The sequence below is a fragment of the Nipponia nippon genome, unplaced genomic scaffold, assembly GCF_047370975.1.
Source record: "Nipponia nippon isolate SJK-2023a ecotype South Korea unplaced genomic scaffold, ASM4737097v1 scaffold_3, whole genome shotgun sequence".
Classification (NCBI taxonomy): domain Eukaryota; kingdom Metazoa; phylum Chordata; class Aves; order Pelecaniformes; family Threskiornithidae; genus Nipponia; species Nipponia nippon.
In genome coordinates this window covers 93886524-93910164 of record NW_028262347.1, presented here as the reverse complement: position 1 = coordinate 93910164, position 23641 = coordinate 93886524, and the positions used below count along the sequence as shown (strand labels likewise).

Below are 23641 nucleotides of genomic sequence, written 5' to 3'. Positions count from 1 at the left end.
AAAATGTGTTTATTGTTAGAATTGTAGTGGAAGGCTGAACAAATCAGCTAATTAAAGATATTGGTGTTTTGGGGGCTTTTTTGCTTGTCCTATTCTTTGCTGCATATAATACCCACACGGCTCACAGCTGACAGAGAAGCCAGACTGGAAAAGCAGATTTTCCCCTTGAGCAGGAGTTATTCTGGTTCTTTCTGAGTCTGGCATCACTCGATTTGCTTGGTCCTAAGATCATGACACTAACCACAGTTTTCAGTTTAACGGTTTTCCTTTGTGTCCCTTCAGTACTGTTATCAAAGAGCATGATGTCCTAACTTTCCACTTTTTCTTTAACATGTATTACAAAATAAACAATACCAGTCATTCATTTGTAGAGAGCACCATGGGAATGCTATGCAGCCCTCTGTTAAGGATAACAGTGGCAGCCATGGCTCTCCGATCAGTGGGAAGCTGGAAGGCATCTTCTTTAGCTGCAACACTGAGTTCAACACTGGGAAGCCACCACAAGATTCACCTTATGGAAGATACAGGTTTGAGATTGCAGCTGAAAAACTCTTCAACCCAAATACTAACTTGTACTTTGGAGACTTCTACTGCATGTACACAGCCTACCACTACGTCATTCTCGTTATCGCCCCTGTTGGATCACCAGGAGACGAATTCTGTAAGCTGCGCCTTCCTCAACTAAATATAAAAGATAATAAATTTCTGACCTGCGACGAAGAAGACGGCGTCATGGTTTACCATCATGCCCAGGATGTTATTTTGGAAGTAATTTACACTGATCCTGTGGATCTCTCCCTCGGCACAGTTGCGGAAATTACTGGTCACCAACTAATGAGCTTGTCTACTGCAAATGCAAAGAAAGATCCCAGCTGCAAGACCTGCAATATCAGTGTTGGACGTTAAAACTTCCTTCCTTACTTAGGAGCCTTCAAACCTCTGTTGCCCGTTTCCATAGTCAGACATTTTTGTCAGGAGCATGCACATGCCGCTGTCACCAAAAGCAAACACGAGTCTTCAAAATCTCCAATAGCGTCTTTAGTATTTCTTCTCTCCCTCCTTCCCTTCTGTTCCCCCGATGCTTTAAATGATTAGAAGTCCTGGATTTCTTTCTGGCAACCATTTATACCTAGATGCTGCAAAAATTGTTTTCTGTTTCTTGCCAAACATAACAAAATCCTATATAAACTGCTTTAGCAAAATAAAAATAACGGCTTATAAATGGTGTTTAAATATGCGTTCATTTTAACTACTGAGCAAATACTGGGATAACTCCAAACAGCATGAAAGGTTGTAATTGCAGCATGATTTAAATTTCAGAGCCTAGAAATGTCAGCACTTCCAACGTGTTGTTTGACAGTGTTATTTATGTTATTTATATTAGCTAACTGAAAACAGAAACTGTGTCTCGACATAATAAATATAATAGAAAAATATTTTATTTGTACTGTTGTATAAAATATTATACAATCATATAGAATATATAGATTACATTTTAATATCAATTGTATACATATGTCATGAAATCATTTTCCCTTATCAAAGATGTAGTTTGTAAACTTCAAATAGCTCTGTATCTGTTCCTGTTGCTCTAGATGACTTTAATTAAAACAGATTTACGAAGGAGACCATTTCTGATTCATAAAAGTTAAGTTACAAATTAAGTCAGTACACTGAAACAACAAACCTCTGAGAAATAAAAAATTCCTTTTTTAGTGTTCATACTTTTTCCTCCAGACTACTTGAAAATGTGTATGTCTTCAAAATCATGCCGAGCCATTACATACAATATAAATACAAACATGGTTGGTACATAATAGACTTTATAAAATGAAAATCTTCTTACCAAGGTAGAAAACAGGTCACTCATACTATGTGGTCAATACAGAATGACAGTTAAAGCAGAACACTAAACATGATTCAACTTATTTAAGTCCCTTTTTTTTTTTTTTTTCATTCTTCCTTCCTTTATATCTGGGCTGAGCATTTCCCAGAATCCCTGCTTGTCATTTCTAGTACAAAACCCACTGATAATCTTTCTGTTAATAGTCCACTTTTCACACGAATGGTCTATCACAAATAGTGAAAAAATTTCCTTGATATTACAAAGTGTGGTGCTCTGAAAGTTAAGAAAGATGCATAATTCCAATGGAAAAATATCTTTTTTACAATCTTACTTTTAGTAAACAAGTAGTCTAGCGTTCCTCAGCAGATAACTGTGACACTCAATTATATACCAGGTACTTTATCTATCCAAAATATCTTAGCATAATGGAATACTCTAGCCTTGTTTTAATATATATATGTGGCAATTTATAACACAAGAAATACTTTGACATTTTACAAAGTGCATGCGTCTAAACGAGCTTTGGTAGTTAGAAAAGCAAATGTTATAGCGTCAGGCAAAATAAAGTGCAAAGTTTAATACAGAAATAAAAATTAGCATGTAGTTGATCTATTTACTGAATTTTAAGTACTGTGAGCCAGGTCCTGTGAACCATAGTGAAAAGGACAGCAGCCAGTACATTTGTTTTATCTCTTCCCAGTTACCTGTATCTATTTTGTTTTGCCAGACACTTTCTCTTCTTTCTAAAAAAACAATAGTTCCATTTGGCAGTTGTGTTCCATCCTTTTTTTTTTTTGCATAGGCAGCATCACTTTGCTCTACTCCCAGAATTTTAGACCAAATCCTGGCACTGTTTTTTTGTATGCACCTTTCTTTGAAGCTACTGGAATTGAATGGCAACTCTGTCTTGAAAGGTAGAGTACGTTCAAGAGTTTTTTCCTTCATTTGTTTTAAGCTCATGTTTCTTTTAATCTAGTGAACCAGCACATTGAGAACTGAGATTAATAGTTAATTATAGTGCATGTTAATTCTGGAAAGAAATGTGTAGTACATTATCATGTACTAAGATGTACTAAAAACCTGGAGAGCATTTCCTCACACCTTTTAAAACTAAGAGCAGGTCAAACTGAGGATCTACAATACTTCAGTGTCCTTTTCATTTCTAACATTCTCACAGTGCACTTCAAGGCTTTTTCAAAAGCAAAAAATATATACTATAGTCCGCTCACCCGTGCTTAATATTCTTGCATATTGCTGTCCTCTCTCATCCCAGCTAGTATAATTGGTAAAGTGCATCAAAAAATCTCAGTGTGTCAAATACTTGTGCAGCAGACCAAGACCTGTAAAATTACTTCCACTTTTTCATTACTTGTTTGTTTGCTTGCTTTTTTGCTAGAGAACAATATCACAACATAGTATTCGCTTCAAATCGTTTTGGAAATATCATGCTTACTGATGAGAACCTCCAAGAGCCTGATTTTGGCTTTTGTGTGCTTGTATTCCGAGTATTCCTCGGCCATTGGCACCCGATCTTCTTTTTGAGGACTCCTATGAAAAGCAAATAAAAGTGCCATCACTTTTATGACTAAGAGGAGAAACAGTCTTTAAAATGAGTTCTGCAACACTGTTGGATAATAATAATCTGTTGGATTTTTTTTTTTTTTCATAACTGTGGGTCACAACTAAAGATAATTTGACAGGACCAAAAAGCTCTAATAGACAGAAATGAGATAATTGTATTTAAAATACTGAATTCTTATATACCAGGTAATTTTCTTTCTTGTCAGCTATGCAAGCATAACTACTTCATTCTCAAATATGCAAAGAAGTTTTATTACATAGTGCTTTGAAAACTGTTACCAGAGTACTACATGCCCATATCCCCCATGGTTTTCAGCAAACAAGTTTGCTAAATGAAGGGAGGAGGATAAACAAAGAGTGAAAAGTAGCCAGTATTTATCTATGGGTGAAAGAAACAGTGGCTTCTGTTTTTAAATCTGGCCTTTTAAAAATGGCCCAGCTGCGAAGTGTAATCCCTGCAGATTTACATCCTCAGAAAGTCGCTTTAGCAGCCTCCCTTCAGCTCAGGAAACATCCTGTGCTGAGGTGGGGTTTATACCCGTTGCAGGCATGTCCTGGAAGAGCCCCAGATCCAGACCGTCCTCAGGGGTGCCCACATCCCAGAGGAACTAAGCAGGGAGATGGACATCTCCACAGAGACCAGACAACTCCATGGTATCTTCCAGTCCCTAGCTGCAGCTTCTTTGGCCTGCTCACCTAAGAGGACCCACCCTAGCAGAAACAAACATGTCTGTAGAGGAGCCCAAAGGGGAGAATGAGAGGGCTTCTGTTGAGCTGGTTATTTACCTTCCTGTCTGTTTATAGAATTGTTCCTCAAACTCTCTCAGAGCTTTGCGAAGCCTTTTCTTATCTGCTCTTGTTTCTCTGAGATGTTCAAGCAGAACAGGCCTGTAAAACAGAGACAAGAACATGAAACTCCCACGTGCTTGGAAGTATTGTAAAAGCTGTGGCTTTGGGTATAAGCAGCCTGCTGCTATGGGCCACGGCAGGCACTGATCTCAGTGCCCCGAGACATTCCACCACATCCCTCCAACTATGGATATAGCTGGCTGTACCATCACACGCAATAAACAGGTGTGCTCCTTCCCTTTTACTCGTATTCTCACGCTTCTAACAAAGTGAAGGCAGAGACTCTGTGGACAATGTGGGAGGAAAAGGTTTCAGGATTGAGTTGCTAGTGGTCTTATTTCTGTGTGGAATTCGTGGAGTTGGCAGGGCTCAGCATCTCACAGGAAATGCTTTGCATCTCTGTAACTGAATTAATAAAGTCAACATCCAAGCCCTACTCCTAAAAGCAGCTGTTACTAAACATGACTATGGTGCAGTGGAAATGCTAGTGGTACCCAGAATCAACATTTTTGGAGGCCATGTTTTAGCTGGTATTTGGAGAATAAGGTTTTTAAGCAGAGAAAGCTTTCCGTTATGACATATGCAGCTGGTTGGTTTGTTTTTTTTTTTTTCTATAATAACAAAATGCGCAGCAATATCTTCACAGCATTTGTAAGCAAACTATTGCATACATGGTTGAGTTACATAGGAAAACCAAGACATCTTTATTTGCTCTCAATTTTGGTAGAGCCTAGTTAACTTCATTTATGCGTCTAAGAGCTCCCAATCAAAACACAAGAAAAAGATACCATCCCATAAGCTATGAGAACACATATGTTCCTGGAAGGCATAGTCTTCAACGAGTTTCAGGGCTGAGTGATAACAGACCATGTGCATCTTGAGATTTGTTGTCTTATGCAACCTGACATTCTTAACTACAAATCAGAAGGAGGGCTTTATTTTGTTTTATAATGGAGGCTAGGAGGGTGGTAAGTTTTCTGAGCATCCAGACACTAATAACTGTTCTTATACAAGGAAGAAATTGTGACCGTGTATTGTGTGCTCCTTCACTCAGCTCACCTGTTGCTGTTTGTATGCCTCACGTCTCTGGCATTTTTACATCACTCGCAGTCAGTCCCAGTACACGCACATACACACACAGGAGCAGACTGACCTGCTTGGCCGAACCGTGCTTTGTTTTATGACTGCTTTGTAAGAACATGAGTAGTTAGCTATCTAAAAATTTCGCAGCAATTATAGGTAGGTGCACAGATCTTTACTGTGCCGTTATGTCGTATCTACCACTCTGTATATGTGGTTATTGCTCCTATCTGCTTACATTCCTTCACCTTTCCCTTCATGGACTTGGCACAAAGTTGTTTGAATAAATAGCTCAAACCACAGGTATGCTGCCCAAACAACAACTATCCTCTGCCTCTTTTCTCCTGTAAGAAAACGTTGCATCACTTCTTTGGTATAGAATATTCCCATGCAATAAGTATGGATCATGTTTCATTTACAAAGTCTACATGAAATATTTTAAAACATTCTGACTAAAAGAAGACAGAACTTACATTGTTGCCTCATGTAAGTTGGACATAGACAAAGCTGTTTGCCTGAAAACTTTCTTTTCATCCAGAGGTGAAACATATGCAGGCTCACTCTCCTCCTGAGAGTAACACAGGTGCTCATCAACAGGGAGGCAAGATATTGGACCAGATGATAACTCATGGCTGCTTTGAGAATGGTCTTCATCTGAGTCTTCCTCCTCCTGCTTGTAAAATGCAAAACATTATTAATTTAGTTGTTTGCATTACAATACTAACAATTAATAGGATGACAACATAAAGAATTAGGATCTAACTTCCTGGATGTATTTGCTGAAATGGATTACACATATTGAAAGCTTTACCTGAGATTGTTCATGAGAGGTCTCATGGGGCCCACTGAGTTACTGTGTATTGTCCACCATGAATAAACAGGACAGAAGTTGGCCCTGCTTCTGAGTATCTCCAGCCAGCAACTTATTTCTTTGTATTCAAAACCCTTTATAAGCAGCAAAGCTTTAAAGAACATTCTGTATTTATGTAAGCACTGCAGTCTTGCTGGAACTTGTACTCCTCGTATATACCATGCACTCTTTGTTTATGTCCAGAAATTCTGATTGTAACAAGAGTTGGAGGTAGAGATTCCACGGTGTTATAGCTACAAATGTTAGCTACCAAAATAGAGTGATGTCACTGTATTCTTCATGTTCCTTCATCCTCACAAGAAAAGTTGAACTTTTGAAACTAAAGCTTAAACATCACACCCCCACAGAACAAAGCTCCTAAGAAGTAACACAAGGGAACTTAAAATACCTGCGTGCATGTGTAGAAAGAGTTACACTGGGATTTTTCAAAGAAATCTAAAGCTCCACTGTCATCTAACAAGACAATCATTCATAATTTTTAAAATCAACCCAGCCCCAATTACTATTAGATTAGTATTTTTAATAGAGACATGCTAATTAACTTCCAAATAGCCAGATTCCACTACCTCTACTCACAGTGAGACCAGTACTGTTACATTACATTGATATATTATTAATTAAAGTACTACAAATGATATTTATGTGCTACATGATTGATAAAAGCATTGTCAACAAAATATAGATGACCGATATAGTGACAGTACAGCACTTCATGGAAGGAGCGAGGTTTCATTCTGTGTTGCGTATGTTAGCCACAATAGAAAGCTAATGCCAGCCTTTGATCTCTTACCCAGTCATTTGAAGTGATTGCCTCAGAAACTGCTGGCATACATTACAACCTCTGGCATGCTTAGAAGTTGAATTTTACAGAGCATTTGCTCTGTTTGAAATATCAATGCCCGGTATTAACAATGAGCAGATTCTTCAAATATCAGTAGTTCTATTGCTGCCAAACTGACACACAGGTTCAAATCAAACACAACATTTAGTATGTTTTCTTGGCAATGGCTATGAATTCTTTCCAACTTACAATTGTCGTGATCAAAGATGGAGTTGCGAGAAGTTTCTTGATAATTCTGTATCTGTCATAAAGAGGTTTCATGAGGCTCTTGTCTTGCTTAGTTACCTAAAGAGAAATCATAACAAAATATACTCCTCCAAAATTAAAAATACAAAATAAATAAATAAATTTCTCATTTGCTCCTGGAAAGCTGAGAAAGGTATTAGAAGGTTGTGACCTGATGTGTATTTTGCTTCCATAGATATTCCATGGGAACTATGGTTTAATCCATACAATTTCTTAAAAGGAAAATGGCAATCTGTTTTCTAATAGAAAAATACCCAATGCGGATTCCTCACTTCCTTGAGCCGCACTGCCCAGGCAGAGGGTAGACTGTTCTCTGTCTCTTTGTGAAGATGCTAATAGACTTGTAAGAGTTAAAATATGCTTCGACTGTGCATTGCATTGATATCTCGCTTACTTGACTGTAATAATGGCAACAGGCTAGCTACCACAATGTGACAGTCTGCCTGGGCCAGTACACTCTGCGGCCCAGTGGGATGGAGAGCACTGAGAATGCAGCTTTGCAGCCCCAGTGAGCGAGCTGGCTCCAGGCAGGATTGCTCAGTGCATCTCTCCCTGGAACTGTCTTCCACAATTGGGATTAACTGTCTGTTCATTTAGTTTGCTCTTGCTCTTTTATGAGTACTAGGAGCATTGCTTTGGAGGAGAATATTATTTCAGATCAGGTATTAGGAGCCTTATCCAGCTACAAATATTAGTAAATACAAAAATAAACCTTTTGGAAACTAGCTGTGCAGTAGAACGACTTACTGTATTAAGGAAAAAAAGAGCAAATCCCACAAGAAAAAACAAAACTAAACCAAAACCCCAGAAAAACAACAGGTTCCAGTGATTAAATGTCAAAATAGAGTAATTTGCAAACTGGTCCACCATCAGCCTCTGCTCCTCAACCTACATGCCTGTGAGCACCCACTGGGTACAATTTCACTGTCTTTTGGCACTGCAGCTGCGTTACTGCATTGCAGCCCAGCTACACACGCTCAGATGAGCAAACACACGGCAGGTCTGAAGAGACACAGGCTGGCTAACAGTATGGACAGTAGCCCGAAGTTGCTCAGAAACAAATATCTGGTCATCAGGAGTAAGGGTGACAGTAGACAAAAGCAGGATGATGACACTGCATATGTCTGGCTGATTGAGTAGGGAGGGATGTGTTTCTAGAGGCGTGCTTCACTGCAGAATGTCAGGGCTTGCCTATCCCAGCTAGTCCACCTCTCTTCCCCAGTCTCTGTGTTCCATTTGATTACAACACATACGAGCTCCAGGAATACCAAACAAGCCAGAATAGATCATTTTCTGTTTTAAACCTAGTCAGAGCCCTCACTGTCTGACTTTGCTCAGGTCAGTCTGAATAAAGATGGTGCTCATCCATACTATACATTAGCAGGGCAAACATCATCACTAGCGCACTCCATTGTGCTTCAAGGCTGCTGTATTCATAATGCTCTGAATGTGCAGCAACTTGATAATTTTTTCTGATGGGTTCTCTCTTTGTACTCCCAGAGGAGGTTTCTACAATAACAACTGTGACATTGTCTAGGCCTGAATTTTGCTATTTGCTTAAAAAAAAAAACCGAAAACACAGACACACAAAACAAAAAAAAACACAAAAAAAACACCACAGTTTTTGCATAATAGGCTAAATTTCTGATTATTTTCTTGGAATCCCAGTACACTCCATTCAAATTAACCTTTTCATAATGCTATGGTGTGACATGTGTTAAATGAAAATAGCATGTCATGGGTTGCTAGTTCAAACATCTAAAGTAGGGAATCTTGAGGCTTCAGCAATCAACATCCAAGTATTATGAAAATGCAGTTCCTGCACTGAGACACATCTTTGCTAGCAGAGAGGCACCAGTTTTCTTCGCTAATGTCACCGGAGTGCCTCTGCCTGGGCAGTCACTGATTTGCCTTCTCCAAGTCATCACCTCCTGACTTTTACAAACCGCGTGAGCTTCCCCAGCAGCTCACTCTTTCCTGGGCCCCTCCAGCTCTGAATCAGGCACAGGGCCCGTGCTTGCCACTAAGCTTGGGCCTTGCTGGCCTCACTCTCAGCTGTTCTTGGTGCCCAGGATGCATGCAGACTCTTCACCCCTTTCTCTCAGGAAAATACATTGCTATAGATACAAAGATTAAAATTTCCTTCTCTAAGATACATGATTATTTAAGTATGCAACTGTAACTGTGTGGAGCGTCTCCAGATTGCTTGTTTAATTTCAACAGCAAAACAACCTGTAAAAGTCTTGCCTAACTTCCATTTCCCTGCTCTAAATTCTTGACTGTCACTGAGCTTTCTGAGACATGAAGCCAGAGCAGTTTGGCAGACCTAGTATTCCCTCATGGCAGCTTAGCATCATGGATCACCTCTTTCCTCACACAGTTAGCATCCTCTTTCTTAGCTGGTTATAGAGCTGCTTCAACCTTGAGAAGAAACACCCTCTCTGAACCCCGTGCTACAACGCATGCCCTATTATTGTCTTTTCTATCTTTGGATCTTCAAGTCTCTCTTACCTCTATATAGCACTAATAACTCAATTTCTTTTTTTGTTCTCCTTCTTAGGAAATATAATTTCTTCATACTCTTCCTACATATTCTCTCCATCCCTCAGTTCTCCTTCCAAGCCCAAAGAAGATGGACAAAAATGATTTTATCCAAGAAGCAGAGAGATCAGATTCAGATCATAATAATTTTAAGAGCTGGCATATTTTTGGACACATGCTGGTGCCACTCCCCTTTTCCTCTGCACAACAATTACTAGCCAGAAACAGAGACAGTCATAAGAAGACAGACATAGACATCAAACAGGAATTCCTCAGTTGTGTATAGACAAATTTTCAAATCATCATCTCACCAATGGTGGCAATTTTTTGTTTTGTACCTACATTCAGCCATGATGTCCCTTGAAAGGATTTTAAATGATGGTTTTAAGTGCTGCTGTGAAATAAAGGAAAACAGAGATGACAGGCCATGTCACTTTTGTATTTCATGTCTCAGACGGTGCCCTATAACCCTTTCTCAGCTGCTAAGCATTCTAACCTTTCATACATCACAGCACAGCTACAGTAATGCATGAGCCAAGTTTGCTGTGGATATATAATCCTCCACTTTTATCATCAAAACCTGCAACTTCCAATCACAAAGAGAGATGCAGGGCCACTAGAAACTTGCCTTTTCATTTTATTTTTTAAAACATAAACCAAATTCATCAGTATCAGGCAATAACATTTATACCTGAAGATTAGTTTGAAATAACTAAAATTATGTTGATCATGTAAAAATTCATCTAAATGTACTTAATATGAGTCCAAAAATATCTGTTAGAGAAGTTAGATAATTTTTAATTTACCTATCTTTCCAGGGTATACTTACAGGTTGTCCATGAATACTCTCAAAATATAGTAGACATTTCTGAAGACTGATTTTTTCCAAAGCCATTTGCTTTTTTGTCATATCCTATTTAAAAAAGTTATTCATAAGATTATGAGTCAAGATTTCATGACAAGGGTACAGGTAGGTATCTGTTTAATAAACTGTTCTCTCCAGATAAACATTAATAATGAATTCTGTTTCTGTCCACACTGAGGTCAATGGGGACTTGGCATTGACTCAGCAAGAACAGAGTCCAAATTTACATGACTGAAGTTTTAAATGAATCAAAGTACATGTCACCCTCTCAAGGCCTAATGCAAAGCCGGTGAGAGCTAGGAGATACTTATACTGATTAGAGAAGGTGTTAGGCTAGGCCTTTACCAGTGGAAAATACTTTGTCTGGCCAAAGTGGAGTCTTTGTGCCCTGAACTTGTGCTCTTTCTTCTGGAGAAAGATGCATGAATGAAAGTGTACTGAAAGGCTGGAATCTTATTTTTCTTAATGTCATTATATAAAGATCTAGTACTTGATTGCCTTGGTTTCTTTCAAAAATACTAGTCTACAAAAGCAGTTTAACAAGCTTAAGGTCAGGAAGCAGTATTAGGCTATTGACAGAACACTGCATCTGTATCTAGAAAGTGTCCAAGGGTAGAAACTATGGTCGTAGTAAGGCAAGAATCCTTGTGTGTTGCTCGATCAGAGCCTGCATCTGAAAAATTTTTCTGGGAATACAGGTTGATGGAAAGTCTAAAGAAGCAGAGGTTTTTGCTTGAATATCACAGCCAAATTGCATGGACATGGGGTATCTCTCACGGGCTGGGTTTTGGAAAGGCGGGCTCACAAAAGACGACTGCAGCATCTGAGTAGAAGGTGTTGGCATTCAGGTCCCACAAATATTGGTGCAGTACTTTCCTACAACGTTTTCCAACGTTTAGGTAAAATTTATGAGTAGCTGTTGTAACTGAAAAACTAAAGAAATATTTTTCTCATCCGTTCTAGGGAGAAATCAATTAATGAGATCTGTATGTTATTAACTTCCATTTGCCAGATCAGTTCATAAATCATAGATAGCATTCCCCATAATATATTAAATATCATTTAGTTGTAACAAATGAGAACAACCACCATTCTAGACAAACTACTCAGAAACTTGCAAAAATGCAGAGAGGGCATTACTCAACTTTTTAATTATTCATCAAGAAAAACAGGTTTGCCTTGGCTGGTAAGGGATGAAGAACAGAAAGCTTCAGTTGTGCAAACACAACACATTTATGAAGAGGAATGATAGATTCACAATGAAATCCCTAAATATCCAATCATTGTGATACCATAGTTAACACCCCATAAATGCTGAGCATACTAGAAAAAGGTGCTGTCTCTAAAATGAAATGGAAGAATAATCTGATCAGCCAGCAGGAAATTATGGCTGGACAGTGTGCTTCTGTAGAACCACTATGGGGAAGCTGCAGAAAGTGCAGCCCTTTACCAACAATGGGAATGGAGGTGGGCTTTCTTCCTCAGTCCTTGCGCTGCTGGGCTGAACACCTAACACTAGGAGTTTATTTCTGTTCAAAAATCACAATATGAATCACTGGTACCAGAAAGATGAATGTTGATTTTTCAACAATGCAATTTGCCAGTGTTGGTGATATACCAATATATGTACAGGTGTCTGCTGCGGAGAGCACACTATTCAACTGGTATTTCTCTCCTCCTCTCCCTTTCCCCCTCTTTCCAAGAAGACCTGCTCCTGACATATGCATATTTTCATCTGGGTCGGAACAGCTAGGAGCATGTGAAGCTAATGTAATTTTCCACAGTCTCTGCCAGATCACGACAGATCTGTATGAGTTAGGGCCAAGTGTTGGGAGGTTTGGGGAAGCGCTCATCCACCACCATGAAGTAATGTGAAGAATGATGGAGCTTGGGGGGTGGGGCGTGGGGTGCCTTTCTGCAGAAAGTCGATGACTAGGTTTTTTATTGACAACTTGGAGAAGTAGTTTTAATAATTAGCCTCTACTTTTTGAAAATATATCAAGCCTTGAAGAAGTAATGTTCTTTTCTTGTCAAAGGAGTGCCTTGCTATTAATTTCAGCAAGAACAAAACCTTTTTTGTTTGCTGCCCAAATACAAAAGCAGTGCAGAACCACTAATCACATTTTGCCTTAAAGGTCTGCATGAATTAATCACTCCAAAATTATGTGTCATTCACGTTAAGAGAAGAGCTGCTAACTAAAATGTGGGAGTATTATAAAGTAGCTAATTGGTTTACTTATTGCTAGTTCTGCAATTAATACAAGGTTAATTCTTTCAGAAACTATTAAGCCCGGAGCAGCTGAATGGTTAGGAGGAAGCAGGGAGTGATCATTAATATTGATTTTACACATGAGAAACAATCTCAAGAGGGTTTATGATTTGGGCCTATTTCATTAGCTCGTTTTATTAGCAATCTCAAGACGGGTTTGTATTCAGCTAAGTTCGAAACAGCTGATAATTTCAAAATTAGAGAAGGCAGGTGGAATTACAAACTACAGAATTGTCTGAGACATCTTAGGACTGTAGGCTGCACACAGCAGCATGAAATTCAATGCTAATTAAATAAAAACACTGCTTCATAGCCAAGGAAAAGATGAACTGTAGCAGGTCAATAGTGAGAGGACAGATACATAACGGTGCCTAAGTCTGAGAAAAGCCTTGGGGGACAGACTGCGAATCTTCAAACTAAATATAAAGCAAGAGTTGCTTGTTGCATATAAAGAAAGAAAAAGGAGACTACATGTAAAGCTAAGATAGTAGTTCGGTTTTCGTAACTTGGGACAAAGGCACATAAAATATTGCATACAGTTGTCTTCCTCCCTAGTAAGTTCCCTGAATGCTTATGCCTTTTAAGCTCGCTGTTGTTTTTCCAGACAGAAGATACAAACTCTGAGGACAGACAGTATGATAGCGAGGACTGGGCCTGGCTGAGGCCTTTCATTCTCAGAGGCAGCACTTTGTTTCCATGAGTCCGGGTTCCCAGGGCCTACTAAGTCTGCCACCTGGGGAGCTGTGGTGGCTCATTAACAAAGAAGCATTTAACACAAAAATAGTAAAAAAAAAATGTTAAAGTAAGGCAACAAGTGACATGACACATCCGTAGAAACAATGCCAGTTTACTTCAGGTGAGGGTCAGGCCAAGTCTGACCGTAGCCCCACTGTGAAAGGTTGCATTTGCTGGCAAACCACAGCTGAGCACTGCAGGGCTGCTGCCCCTCCTCGCTCTGACTCAGGCAGCAATTACATCCCCCACCATTAAACATTCGGATTGGTTTAAAAGTCAGGAGTTGGGATTTGGGTTTCGGTTTTGGGAATTTGGTGTTTTTTTGAGTAATATGGTTCAAATTATGTCTATTTGCCTTTTGGCTCCTGAACTACATTCAGGCCAATCTCAATTTTCTCTAAGTCTTCGCATTCAATAACTTCACTCGCAGGCTTTTTTGTGGAAGGGGTGGTTTGTTCTGAAAGAAACACATTCTGCTATTTCATATTCAGATCTCCTGGTTTGTCCTCTTTAGACATCCTGGGTGGCTCAGGATTTTACTCTGCACCTCTCTTAAGGACACTCATTCTCTCATTTGTATTTCAGCAGGGCCTTAGAGGCTTTCCACAGTTGAACTTCAGGGGAGAACTCAGCAGGCTTTCATGGAAACACTATCCTCGCCCAAGATAACTAAATCTTGAAAAAAGAAACACTTGGCCGCTATTAGTTTACTATTAATCTAGCTCAGATCCTGGTACAAGATCTAAATGTTATCTACAAAATAAAATGTTGCACATAAAAAATATCCACAGTAACACCAAAGTTGCCTGTAGCTGAAATGAAGCCTTTGATCTTTGGTGTAACCAACAGATATCCTTGATTCATTTCACATCATCAGTGCTATAAACCTTATTCTCCCCCAAAAGTCCAGGATGACTCATAATCAAAAACGTAAACATTTTTAATGTTATACTTAAGGATCTACTAAAATATATCATTTTGAAATAGATCAATTTGATTTCATGTTATTCCTTTTCAAGCCTCTGTTCCAGAGCAGTTTCATATAACTATTATCAAACACCTGTGCTAACAAACGGGTAGTTCTTTCAACACAAGTTGTCTCTACAAGAAGAAAATGAATAAGATCTTTTAAAAAAATCTGAAAATATTAACTTGGGCAAACATTTAATTTACATTACAGAATTCTCTGTGAGAATATCTCAAGCCAGCACTGTCATTGCACAGATTTAGAAGCATTTCTCTTGGAAAAATTAGTAGAAGGCCAATTAATCAAAAAATGAGTGGGACAGAGACCCACACCCAACTTACTCTTATAAAAGAGTTTCTCTGGACAGGATTTCCTCACTGACATCTGTTTTGGTGTCATCTGATCTCACTAGTTGGATAACAAAAAAAAAAATTAACAACTGAAAATATTATCATACAGTCTGCACTGTTGGGATTTTAGGACTATATACAGGACAGCATGGTTTTGTTGTCATCTTTTGTTTTCTTACAAAGGAGTTCTGGTTGTGAAACACCTTTTCCATTTCAGGTTTTAAAAAAAGTAGTTTATAAAAAGAAACAATTAAAAAGTCAGTCATGTATGCAGAGCTCAAGATCTCAGAAGTGCAGCATTGTTATGCACAGTTCTAGTTTTTATACAATAACTAGTTGTTTAAGAACCAAGAATAGAAACAAAACAAAAGAAAAAATTAAAAATTATTTCTGCTGGGTACTTTCTGCTACTGAAATCCACCCAGAATAATTTCTTAGTTCTCGCACAGTTTAGCATTTAGTTCTTCACTTCTCCTTGTCCCCCTCACCCCCTCCCGTGTTTCGTTCATCAATGAGAGTCTAAATGTTACTGTCAATATTTAGATTTTAGATACCTTTGAGGACAGAATTTATTGTCTTGCTTGGCTGTCTAGCATCAGGAATAGCAACATCATTTGACAGCAAAAAGAGCCCCCCCAAAAAGTAATTTTATGGACAATATCTATTGCAGAACAACAGCTTCAGACAGACCCTATAATGTGGCAGAAGTGTGAAGGTACAGCAAAATTTTAAAATACGTACTAGTTGAAAAACAAAAATAGATTGCCCAGCCAAGCAAGCATGTTTCATGGAATATTGCTCCTAAATTTAGAAGAGTAATTGAGAACGTGGCAGAGCAGAGGCAGTATCAGCACAAGGAAACGTACAGGATCAGAAGGGCAAAGCAGTCTGGATGGTTGTGCTATCCATGTGATCTTAGCGCAGTGCTATCGACTGGGCAGAGGCTTTCAGCATTTCTCAGGTGACAGGGGACATTTATTGGCAAAATAACTTCAGGAACGTTTTTAGTCACACAGTTTCTGTGTACTCAAGAGAGGATTGCTTTTGCTGTCACCGTCTTCAATACACTGGAATACGCGCTTCCTGCGCACACAACCTCAAGTAGGCAGGTTTCAGCAGTGCCTGGCAAACAGTTTTATACATGCATCGCTGAGCAAAAAGCGCTTAGCACTATTTGAAAAAACTTTCTGCATCGCTTTTTGTGTGCAACTCTTCACAGCAAAGTCACTTCAGAAAACTGCACTAGAGCTCCCATCTTCTTAGGAGAAAACATACTGCAGTGCCAGAAGACACAGGACGCATACCCACCAGCATACCCTGAGACAGCTACATACTAATTATTATCTGCCTCAGACAATAAAGTTCTAAAAGAAACACCCATGCCTGTGAAATACCTTAATAGTCTCAGGAAGGTTAAAGTGTTGTCTTTTCTCCTTTAATCGTCTCAATACACTGTCCATGGTTTCTTCTACTGAGGGAGCTGGTTCCATGCTTGTGGCCTCCTGTGTCCCAGCCTCTTTAGCAGTCCCAGTGCTTTCGCAATGATCATTTCTTTGGGGTGCTCTAGAGGTACAGTTTTGCTCTTCTGACATTCTGAGTTTCAGCTCTGAAAGGCAAATTACTTGACAAGTAAATAGATTAGAAATATTTACAAAGAAGTTTCCTCTGACACTACATGAAAAAAACCATCCCTACTTCTTGCATACAATTATTATCATACCACAGTTGTGTAGGAAAGTAACTCTGCTTCACTTCAACATGTAACATATTTTACCTGGTTAAAGCAAAATCCAATGGTCAACGGATGAGATGTGTCCAGGCCAATGAAACTTGTAGCACATATGTGCTTCTCTTTTTCCTCCAAGCCCATCTTTGACATAAAAGGTGTCACCGTGGCTGAGGACTGAGGAGGTACTGGGTTAAGGAGTGGTGTCTGGGTAGGAATCAGTGCAGAATTTCAGTGGGAGTGAGGTTAGGAAAGGGGCTTAAAAGGACAAACAACACTGAAGAGTATTTGTGGGAGGTATGGTGTGGGTGGGATATGGAAGCAGAGCTCTCTCTTTCTCCCCCTGCTCCTCACTAAACCCATGCACTCTCAAATGATCTGATGTCTGGATAAGTAAGAACATGTCCAAGCCTGCTGTGGGGATTGCTGTCTAAGGACGCAGTCCTTCACAGACGCCTTCCTGGACAAGAGGCAGTGTCTCCGCAGTCATCTGCCCCGCTCTCACCCCAGCTGTGCCTGCCTGCCCTCCTGTGCTGCTGTGCAAGCGAGGAGGAGAGCGAAAGCCCTCCCCTAAGAAGGGCTGGGGAGGCTAAGCTGTGCTACAGAGCCTGCCATGGGGAGGCAGGAGCTGGATATAGTTAAGAATTATCTCCTCCAGCTCCAGGCTGCTGGAGCCATGTCCTCCAGGTCTGCATAATCAACCCCCGTCTTCTCTAGTTAAACCATAACCCTCCCTTCCAGAGGCTGCATTCCTAACCCAGCCAGGCTACTGAGCTGGTCCTCACAAGGAGGATCAGCCACTTTGCTTAAATGTCTTCCCTTGGCAGAAGAGCACTTGAGCAACCCAGCAGAAGACAGATAGGTTACAGTGTGTCCTAGCTTCGCAGTCAGCAACCTGCCTGGATGCAATAAAGTAGGGAAGTATATTAGCTTGACAGCAAGCCAAAGACCCTGGAGCTCTAGGGACCTGCACAGAGCAACACAAAAATTGAATTAAGGTCTAAATTAGCTCCTGTAAAACCAGTCTTTGTTCCTAGACTATGCCTGGCTGGTGAAGGACCTTGGGCAAGGCAGGAGATTGATGGCTCCCAATGTGTTAAATTTATTGAAATCTGCGTAGAAACAGTAACATAACTTTTAGCTGTGACAGTCTGAGGATACAGGCCAGGTTTGTAGGGAAAAATAGTAATTTTTATTAAACTCTTAGAGCTAGGAAAGATGGACAAGCCTTACAAATTTGAAGAAGGACCTACAAGCACTTGAGTGCTTTTCCATTTCAGTTGCACCTGTCTCATGAAACTCATGAATCTTGCTTCACTTAAAAGCAGTGTCATTATTCAGGGTAATAAAATCAAGGGTGTTCGCAGGATCAAGGCATTTTGGGTGTGAAGGTGAGGCTGATCTATGGAAGTTAGACCCCCTGGCTAGCTGAAGCAATGGTTGAGTCAGAGAGATCATTTTCAGAAAGGTAACTATGTAGTTTGGCCGTTTTCTCTCATTTGCCCTTCCTGGATTTGTAACACAAAGTTCAAGGGGGGAAAAAAAAATCTAGTAATTACACAGCCTAGTATTTAAGGGAGAACTTTCCAGAAGAAATTTACTAAAAGATTATTTTCTAATTCTTTATTTACAACAATCACACCCTCTACATCTACGTTCTTAACTATATCCAAAACAAAAGATGAAACATAATACTACAATTTAATTAGTAGTGAGAATCCATTTATAATGGGGAAAAAAAGATTTAGATAAATTATAAATAACCTTAAAAGAAAAAAAAAAATCAATCTGTCCTGCCTACATTCGCCCTGAGGGCAAGCATGTGATACACCCACAGACATTAATAGAGTGGTATGCAGACAGTCAAGGGCAGAACTTGACCCTCAAGAGCAAATCTAATATCTGGGAAAGATCCATTTCCATATTAAAAAAAAAAAAAATTAAAGCTTTAGAGCTGAGTAACCTCAGTCCTAAAGAAATATTTTGCATCTACATTTGTACTATTACAAGGAAACTTTTAACTTTGTAGTTCTGTATTTCAGACACATAAAAATATTCAGACTAACATTGCCTTTTGCATGAATGTTTATAGTTATGAGGGAGAGAGGATGTCTTTTTCCCCTTCCCCTTTTTAGCCTTGTTATGAGGGCTGAACTGGCTTACTTTAATCCCTGCTTTCAGGAATCAAGGCAAGTGATATCACCTAATACCTTCGTTGTCATTGGGAAACTTATTGCCACGCACTGGTGAAAAGTAAGCAGAGCACTGAGGTTAGAAAACTAACTCTAAAATATTCCAGGTACGCTCATACTTCCACAAGCTTCAGCAATAAAGTGAAATGACATGCTATTATGTACCTTTGAGCTGCTTACGACCTTTGGCCAAATCATTCATCCATTTCAGAACTTCAGGATTGGAAGTCTTGTCACCATGTGAAGGCTGAATGTAAAGAAAAAATGAAGAATAAAAACGGAGGAATTGATGGTTTTACAATCAAACCCATAAAAACCTATCCGCACACAGTGTGCTAAAAAATGTCCGTAGTTCCACTGCACTATATCATAGTGTCATGCAGAGCATTTGGCTTGATCATGGTACTCATTTATCATGCCTTATCTCTCCCCATTGTGGCACAGTGCTACATGGATCTGAGTATTTTGGCTCTGATCCTAAAAAAAACATTTAAGTCCCTGACTAATTGGATAAGTAATCTCAGTGACTTCAAAAGGACTGACCAAATACCCAATGTTCGTCAAGTTCCTGAGTGATTTCCAGGATGGTAACCGAAGCACTCTGTCCCTTGCAGGGAAAGCCCTTACCGCTTTAAGACAAGGATTCTCTTGGGAAACAGCACTTTAAACATTTCAACTGAACTGCTTAACTAATCAAATGAAAAAGTCCTGTGCAACAGAGTGATTTCAAAAGCAACAAACAACAAAAGCTTTGTATATCAGTTCTTTCTTTGCATTTAGAAATTGCCTCCAAATTAAAATCAATTTACACTGGATCTTCAAAACTCAGAAATTTAAAATGGCAAAAGAATTTTGCAAAATTAAACGTCTGAAACAAATTCTTTTCTGGTCACAGCATGATGACTGTTTAAGTATGAAATTTTACTCAGTATATGCTGACTGTAGGGCAGTACAATTCACAAATGTACATTTAAGTTGGCAGTCATTGATGAGATTACAAAGTAATATACAATTTGCTGAATTTTCATTTTAATGTAGTCATAAAATATCACAAACTTCCCTGTTTCATATTGTACCCATCCTTAGCATCACGGATGTTTTGATATGTTTATACTGCACAATTCACATTACACAAGCTAGCTCGATATGAGCGATGATCTGGCGTGCCCTGCACAGAGCACACCATTGACCTCAAACAACCCCCCACCAGCAGCAGACCACAGTTTTCATTTCTCTAATTTCTGCCACCAGCTGCTATTGAGCCCAATGCTTTGGAGGTTTACAGGAGTCTGCTTGAATGAAGGAATCTGCACAGCAGAGAAACAGTTGCCAAGCAAATGACTTCTACAAAGTAAATAAGTAGCTTTTCATCTTTTGAATCATTTTGGTTCACAAGCCTGTCAGCTATGTTTCACTGATTCACACTTCTCACGCGTCTAGAAGATGGCTATTTTGCAACAAAGGTAATCCAAAGAAAATGCAAATTAGAGTCTCAGAACTGCTGCATACACTGAAAGGTGATAAAAAGATATTCCCTCATTGATGATTTCCCTATTGCATTTTACCAAAAATACCCTTTTTCCTATTGTTTTGCATAAGTTTAAACACACTGGGATTCCTGCTTGCCTCTCGTAGTAGTTCCCTTTATCTTTTCAATTATTGTCTTACCAGGTATTTTTTTTCTTGCTCAAACTTTTCTTCATACTTCCTAATTTTTCTCTTGAGACTCTGAAGATGCTTGGTAAGTTGTGCTACTGTTTGTGGTTCTTTGCACTCTTCACAGTTACATCTAGAAGAACTTCTTGGCCTGCAAAAGCCGAAAGCATAGCAGTGGGATCAAAGAACTGGCTATAATGGATCATGCCTTGTTTCAGGCACACTTAATGCTTTCCTAGCACTTCAGAATTTGCAGCTAGGTTCTTTCACAGGATAGAGATAGTTTAGTTTTACAAAGTAAGCATAAAATAATTGCTTTTGCTTGAAGGAACCCCTAGGGCATACTAATGAGTTCACCATCTGTCTTTCACTCTCTCTCTTTTTTTTTAAATTAACTGTGGGATTTCTGAATATTTTTTAAAAGTTTAATCTCGTAGCTCACAGTCTGATCTAGTATTTACGTTTAACACCCGTATCTTACTTCACAAATCTTCCAGCTGTAACAGGAGACTGTAACAACATGATTTGTAAAAGTAAGCTCAAGGAGTTTTTTATTACTGGGAATAAACATTATCATTTTGAAGGCAGTTTAGTTTCTGGTTTTTTACAATTGCAAATCAATAGATCGGATTATTATTCATATGCAGCTGGCAGCTACGTATACAAGCTTTTAAGAAAGTTTGGTTTCTGTCTGAAACTCACAGCTTGGTTTCTGGAGATCACATGTATGGACTGTTCATGTGTTCTATGACACTCTCGTATGTAGTGAATGACTCAAGCTATAGTTGTATTACAGCTGAAATTTTTAGTATTATACCTTGATAGCCCTCTCTATCTTATGTTCACTCCTCAGACTAATTACTAACTAACATTTAAAACTGTCCTTGCTAACTATAATTAACAAAGACTTCAAACAATATTGTACTGTGTTGTTACTGAAAAAATGCTAGATCCTATTTCTGGTATTGCAAATTATCCATGTCAAAATATGCTACAATATGAAAATTTCTTGTTTATGACATAACAGTAATTGAAAAAATCATGAAGAGTCAAAGATCATGGATTGTACAAAAATTATTTAAAATATCTAAGAATTAAAATACATTTTCTTACATCATGAAAGGTTGAGCACTTGGTGGAGAAGGGGCAGACTCTGTGTCTAGATTAAATCTCTGGCTTTGGCTAAAGATAGAGCAGCGTGGTGACAAAAGAGGATTGTCTCCATCTGTAATGTGATACAGCAGACGACTGGTCCCTAGGGAGTGATGCTCTTGCGGACTGCTGTCCATGTCATTCTGCCAATCTCTGTGGGCTGGCACGGGCTCTAGAAAGAAAGCATAAACCAATATGGACTGAGGGTCACTCATGAGATGTTTAGCTACCTACATAAATACAAATCTATACTTACAGAAGTATTCAAAGCATAAGTATGCAAAGTAAACAGCAAATAGTTCAGCAAAGTATCACATGCAGGATGAACATAATACTGAGGATGAGAAAATAGAAAGGACAGTTACAGCTTAACATAAAGCATTTTTGAGTTCCACAGGAGAAGGTGTGTGGGTGTGTTTGTAAACTATGAATTATAATATAAAGATGGAGAGTTTCCCAGAATAGTAGCATTAATTATATTTTCATAGATCTGCTTGCTTTTGAAAGCCACATTCCTGAAGAAGGCAACGAACGTACAAAACAAGTTTAATTTTGTGATTTGGCGTTTAGTCCTTTGGTCAAGAGAAAGGCAGATCAAAATATAATATGTCCTGATGCTAAGAACCTCCAGTGTTGCTCGCAGTATCCTGCAGAATTTCATTAAGGTTTGAAGTAACATACGCATGTGTCTAAAGAACACAAGATATGAAAATAACAACAACAACCAATAACATTCAAGTTAGTTATTCAAGGTAGTGTGCAGTGACTGCTACTTGGAGGAGCCATGCTTATGACACTATGTTAATATTGTCTTTGACTATAAATGGAAAACTTGTCTCAGGTGCCTCAAAAGGTAAAATTTGTTTCATAGAGATGGTTAAGCTAGACATCAGAATGATTTATTCTGGACTGAAAAAGTAGGAACTGGTGAACCTCATCACATTGATTCTGTTTATGGGTAACATGGAAAATAATGGGCACATTACAGAGCCTGCCTCCAGGGAGTACCAAGAGTTCATCTTCCTTTTGCTGTACCTGGGTACATTAGTGGGAAGAACCATTGAATTTTATTCCTCGCCCTCAGTGGGAGAAATGGGCGAGGATGATCTAGCCTAGTCCATATTTTTGCTATCAGACGATTGTGCTTTAAAGCAGAATATATTTTTAGGGAGAAACTCCATGCTCTCATAAAAGCTCGCTCCCAAACAAAACAGTTAATATACGTTAAAGCAAAGAATGTGCTCTGTCTCAAGTTCCCCTACATCAGTTTCCATAGTACATATTTTGCACCATCTACGTTATTTTTTTCTCTAAAACCTTGTGTATATATATAGCCTTTGAATTCATATCAATTATTTTATATTTCTAGGCAGCATGTGTGTTATTTCTAATCAGTATCATATTTGCAATATAGCATGCATTCTAATACATTTCACAGAATCTTTTTATTCAGTGAAAGCCTAAAACTGCATAGAAAAACAACTGTACATGGATTTACTCACAGAAGAGCAGGCAGGTTTAGAAAAGTTCTTTCACCTTCACTTTCTTCCCATTTTCTCCTTTGTACGTGGGACATGACATCCCCATGGTGAGTGGGTATTTCCTTCAGGATTTTAATGGAACCTTTGTAATGCATTTTATTTGACCTCTGCCCAACAGATACTGAAATCCCAATTGCTGCACTGGGACAGTGGGGACAAACCAGCTCTGAATGGCACCCTTCATAGAAAGCAACTATCGATTTAAAAAAACAATAGTTACAATGGCCTAAAATATCATTTTATCAGGCACTATCCAATTGGTTTTGCTTTACAGACAACAAAAAATCCAGTTGTCTATTGTATAATCACAGTTTAGTCTGTCATGCAAAAGTT

The 23641-nt window shown here is 38.9% G+C and overlaps 2 protein-coding genes across 7 annotated transcripts in view; one reads left to right on the top strand and one right to left on the bottom strand.

Annotated features, from left to right (window-relative positions):
* The window catches only part of PHYHIPL (phytanoyl-CoA 2-hydroxylase interacting protein like), a 135620-nt gene extending 133896 nt beyond the window's left edge, over positions 1-1724 (top strand). For all 3 annotated transcript variants that reach the window (XM_087764875.1, XM_087764874.1, XM_087764873.1), the window contains exon 5: positions 372-1724. In XM_087764875.1, coding sequence (XP_087621001.1) covers positions 372-906 — 535 coding nt within the window. In that variant the 3' untranslated portion in view covers positions 907-1724. The remainder of the gene's footprint in view (positions 1-371) is intronic.
* Positions 1725-1865: 141 nt separating this feature from the next.
* FAM13C (family with sequence similarity 13 member C) overlaps positions 1866-23641 on the bottom strand; it is a 141045-nt gene continuing 119269 nt past the window's right edge. For 2 of the 4 annotated variants that reach the window (XM_087764860.1, XM_087764863.1), the window contains 9 exons: positions 21729-21939; positions 20628-20766; positions 19125-19206; positions 16436-16647; positions 10685-10768; positions 7258-7353; positions 5830-6026; positions 4214-4315; positions 1866-3394 (listed from right to left, as the gene is read on the bottom strand). In XM_087764860.1, the coding sequence (XP_087620986.1) occupies positions 3271-3394; positions 4214-4315; positions 5830-6026; positions 7258-7353; positions 10685-10768; positions 16436-16647; positions 19125-19206; positions 20628-20766; positions 21729-21939 (1247 nt within the window). In that variant the 3' untranslated portion in view covers positions 1866-3270. Of the gene's footprint in view, positions 3395-4213; positions 4316-5829; positions 6030-7257; positions 7354-10684; positions 10769-16435; positions 16648-19124; positions 19207-20627; positions 20767-21728; positions 21940-23641 lie in introns of all 4 variants that reach the window. The other 2 variants (XM_087764861.1, XM_087764862.1) reach the window with 2 other exon arrangements.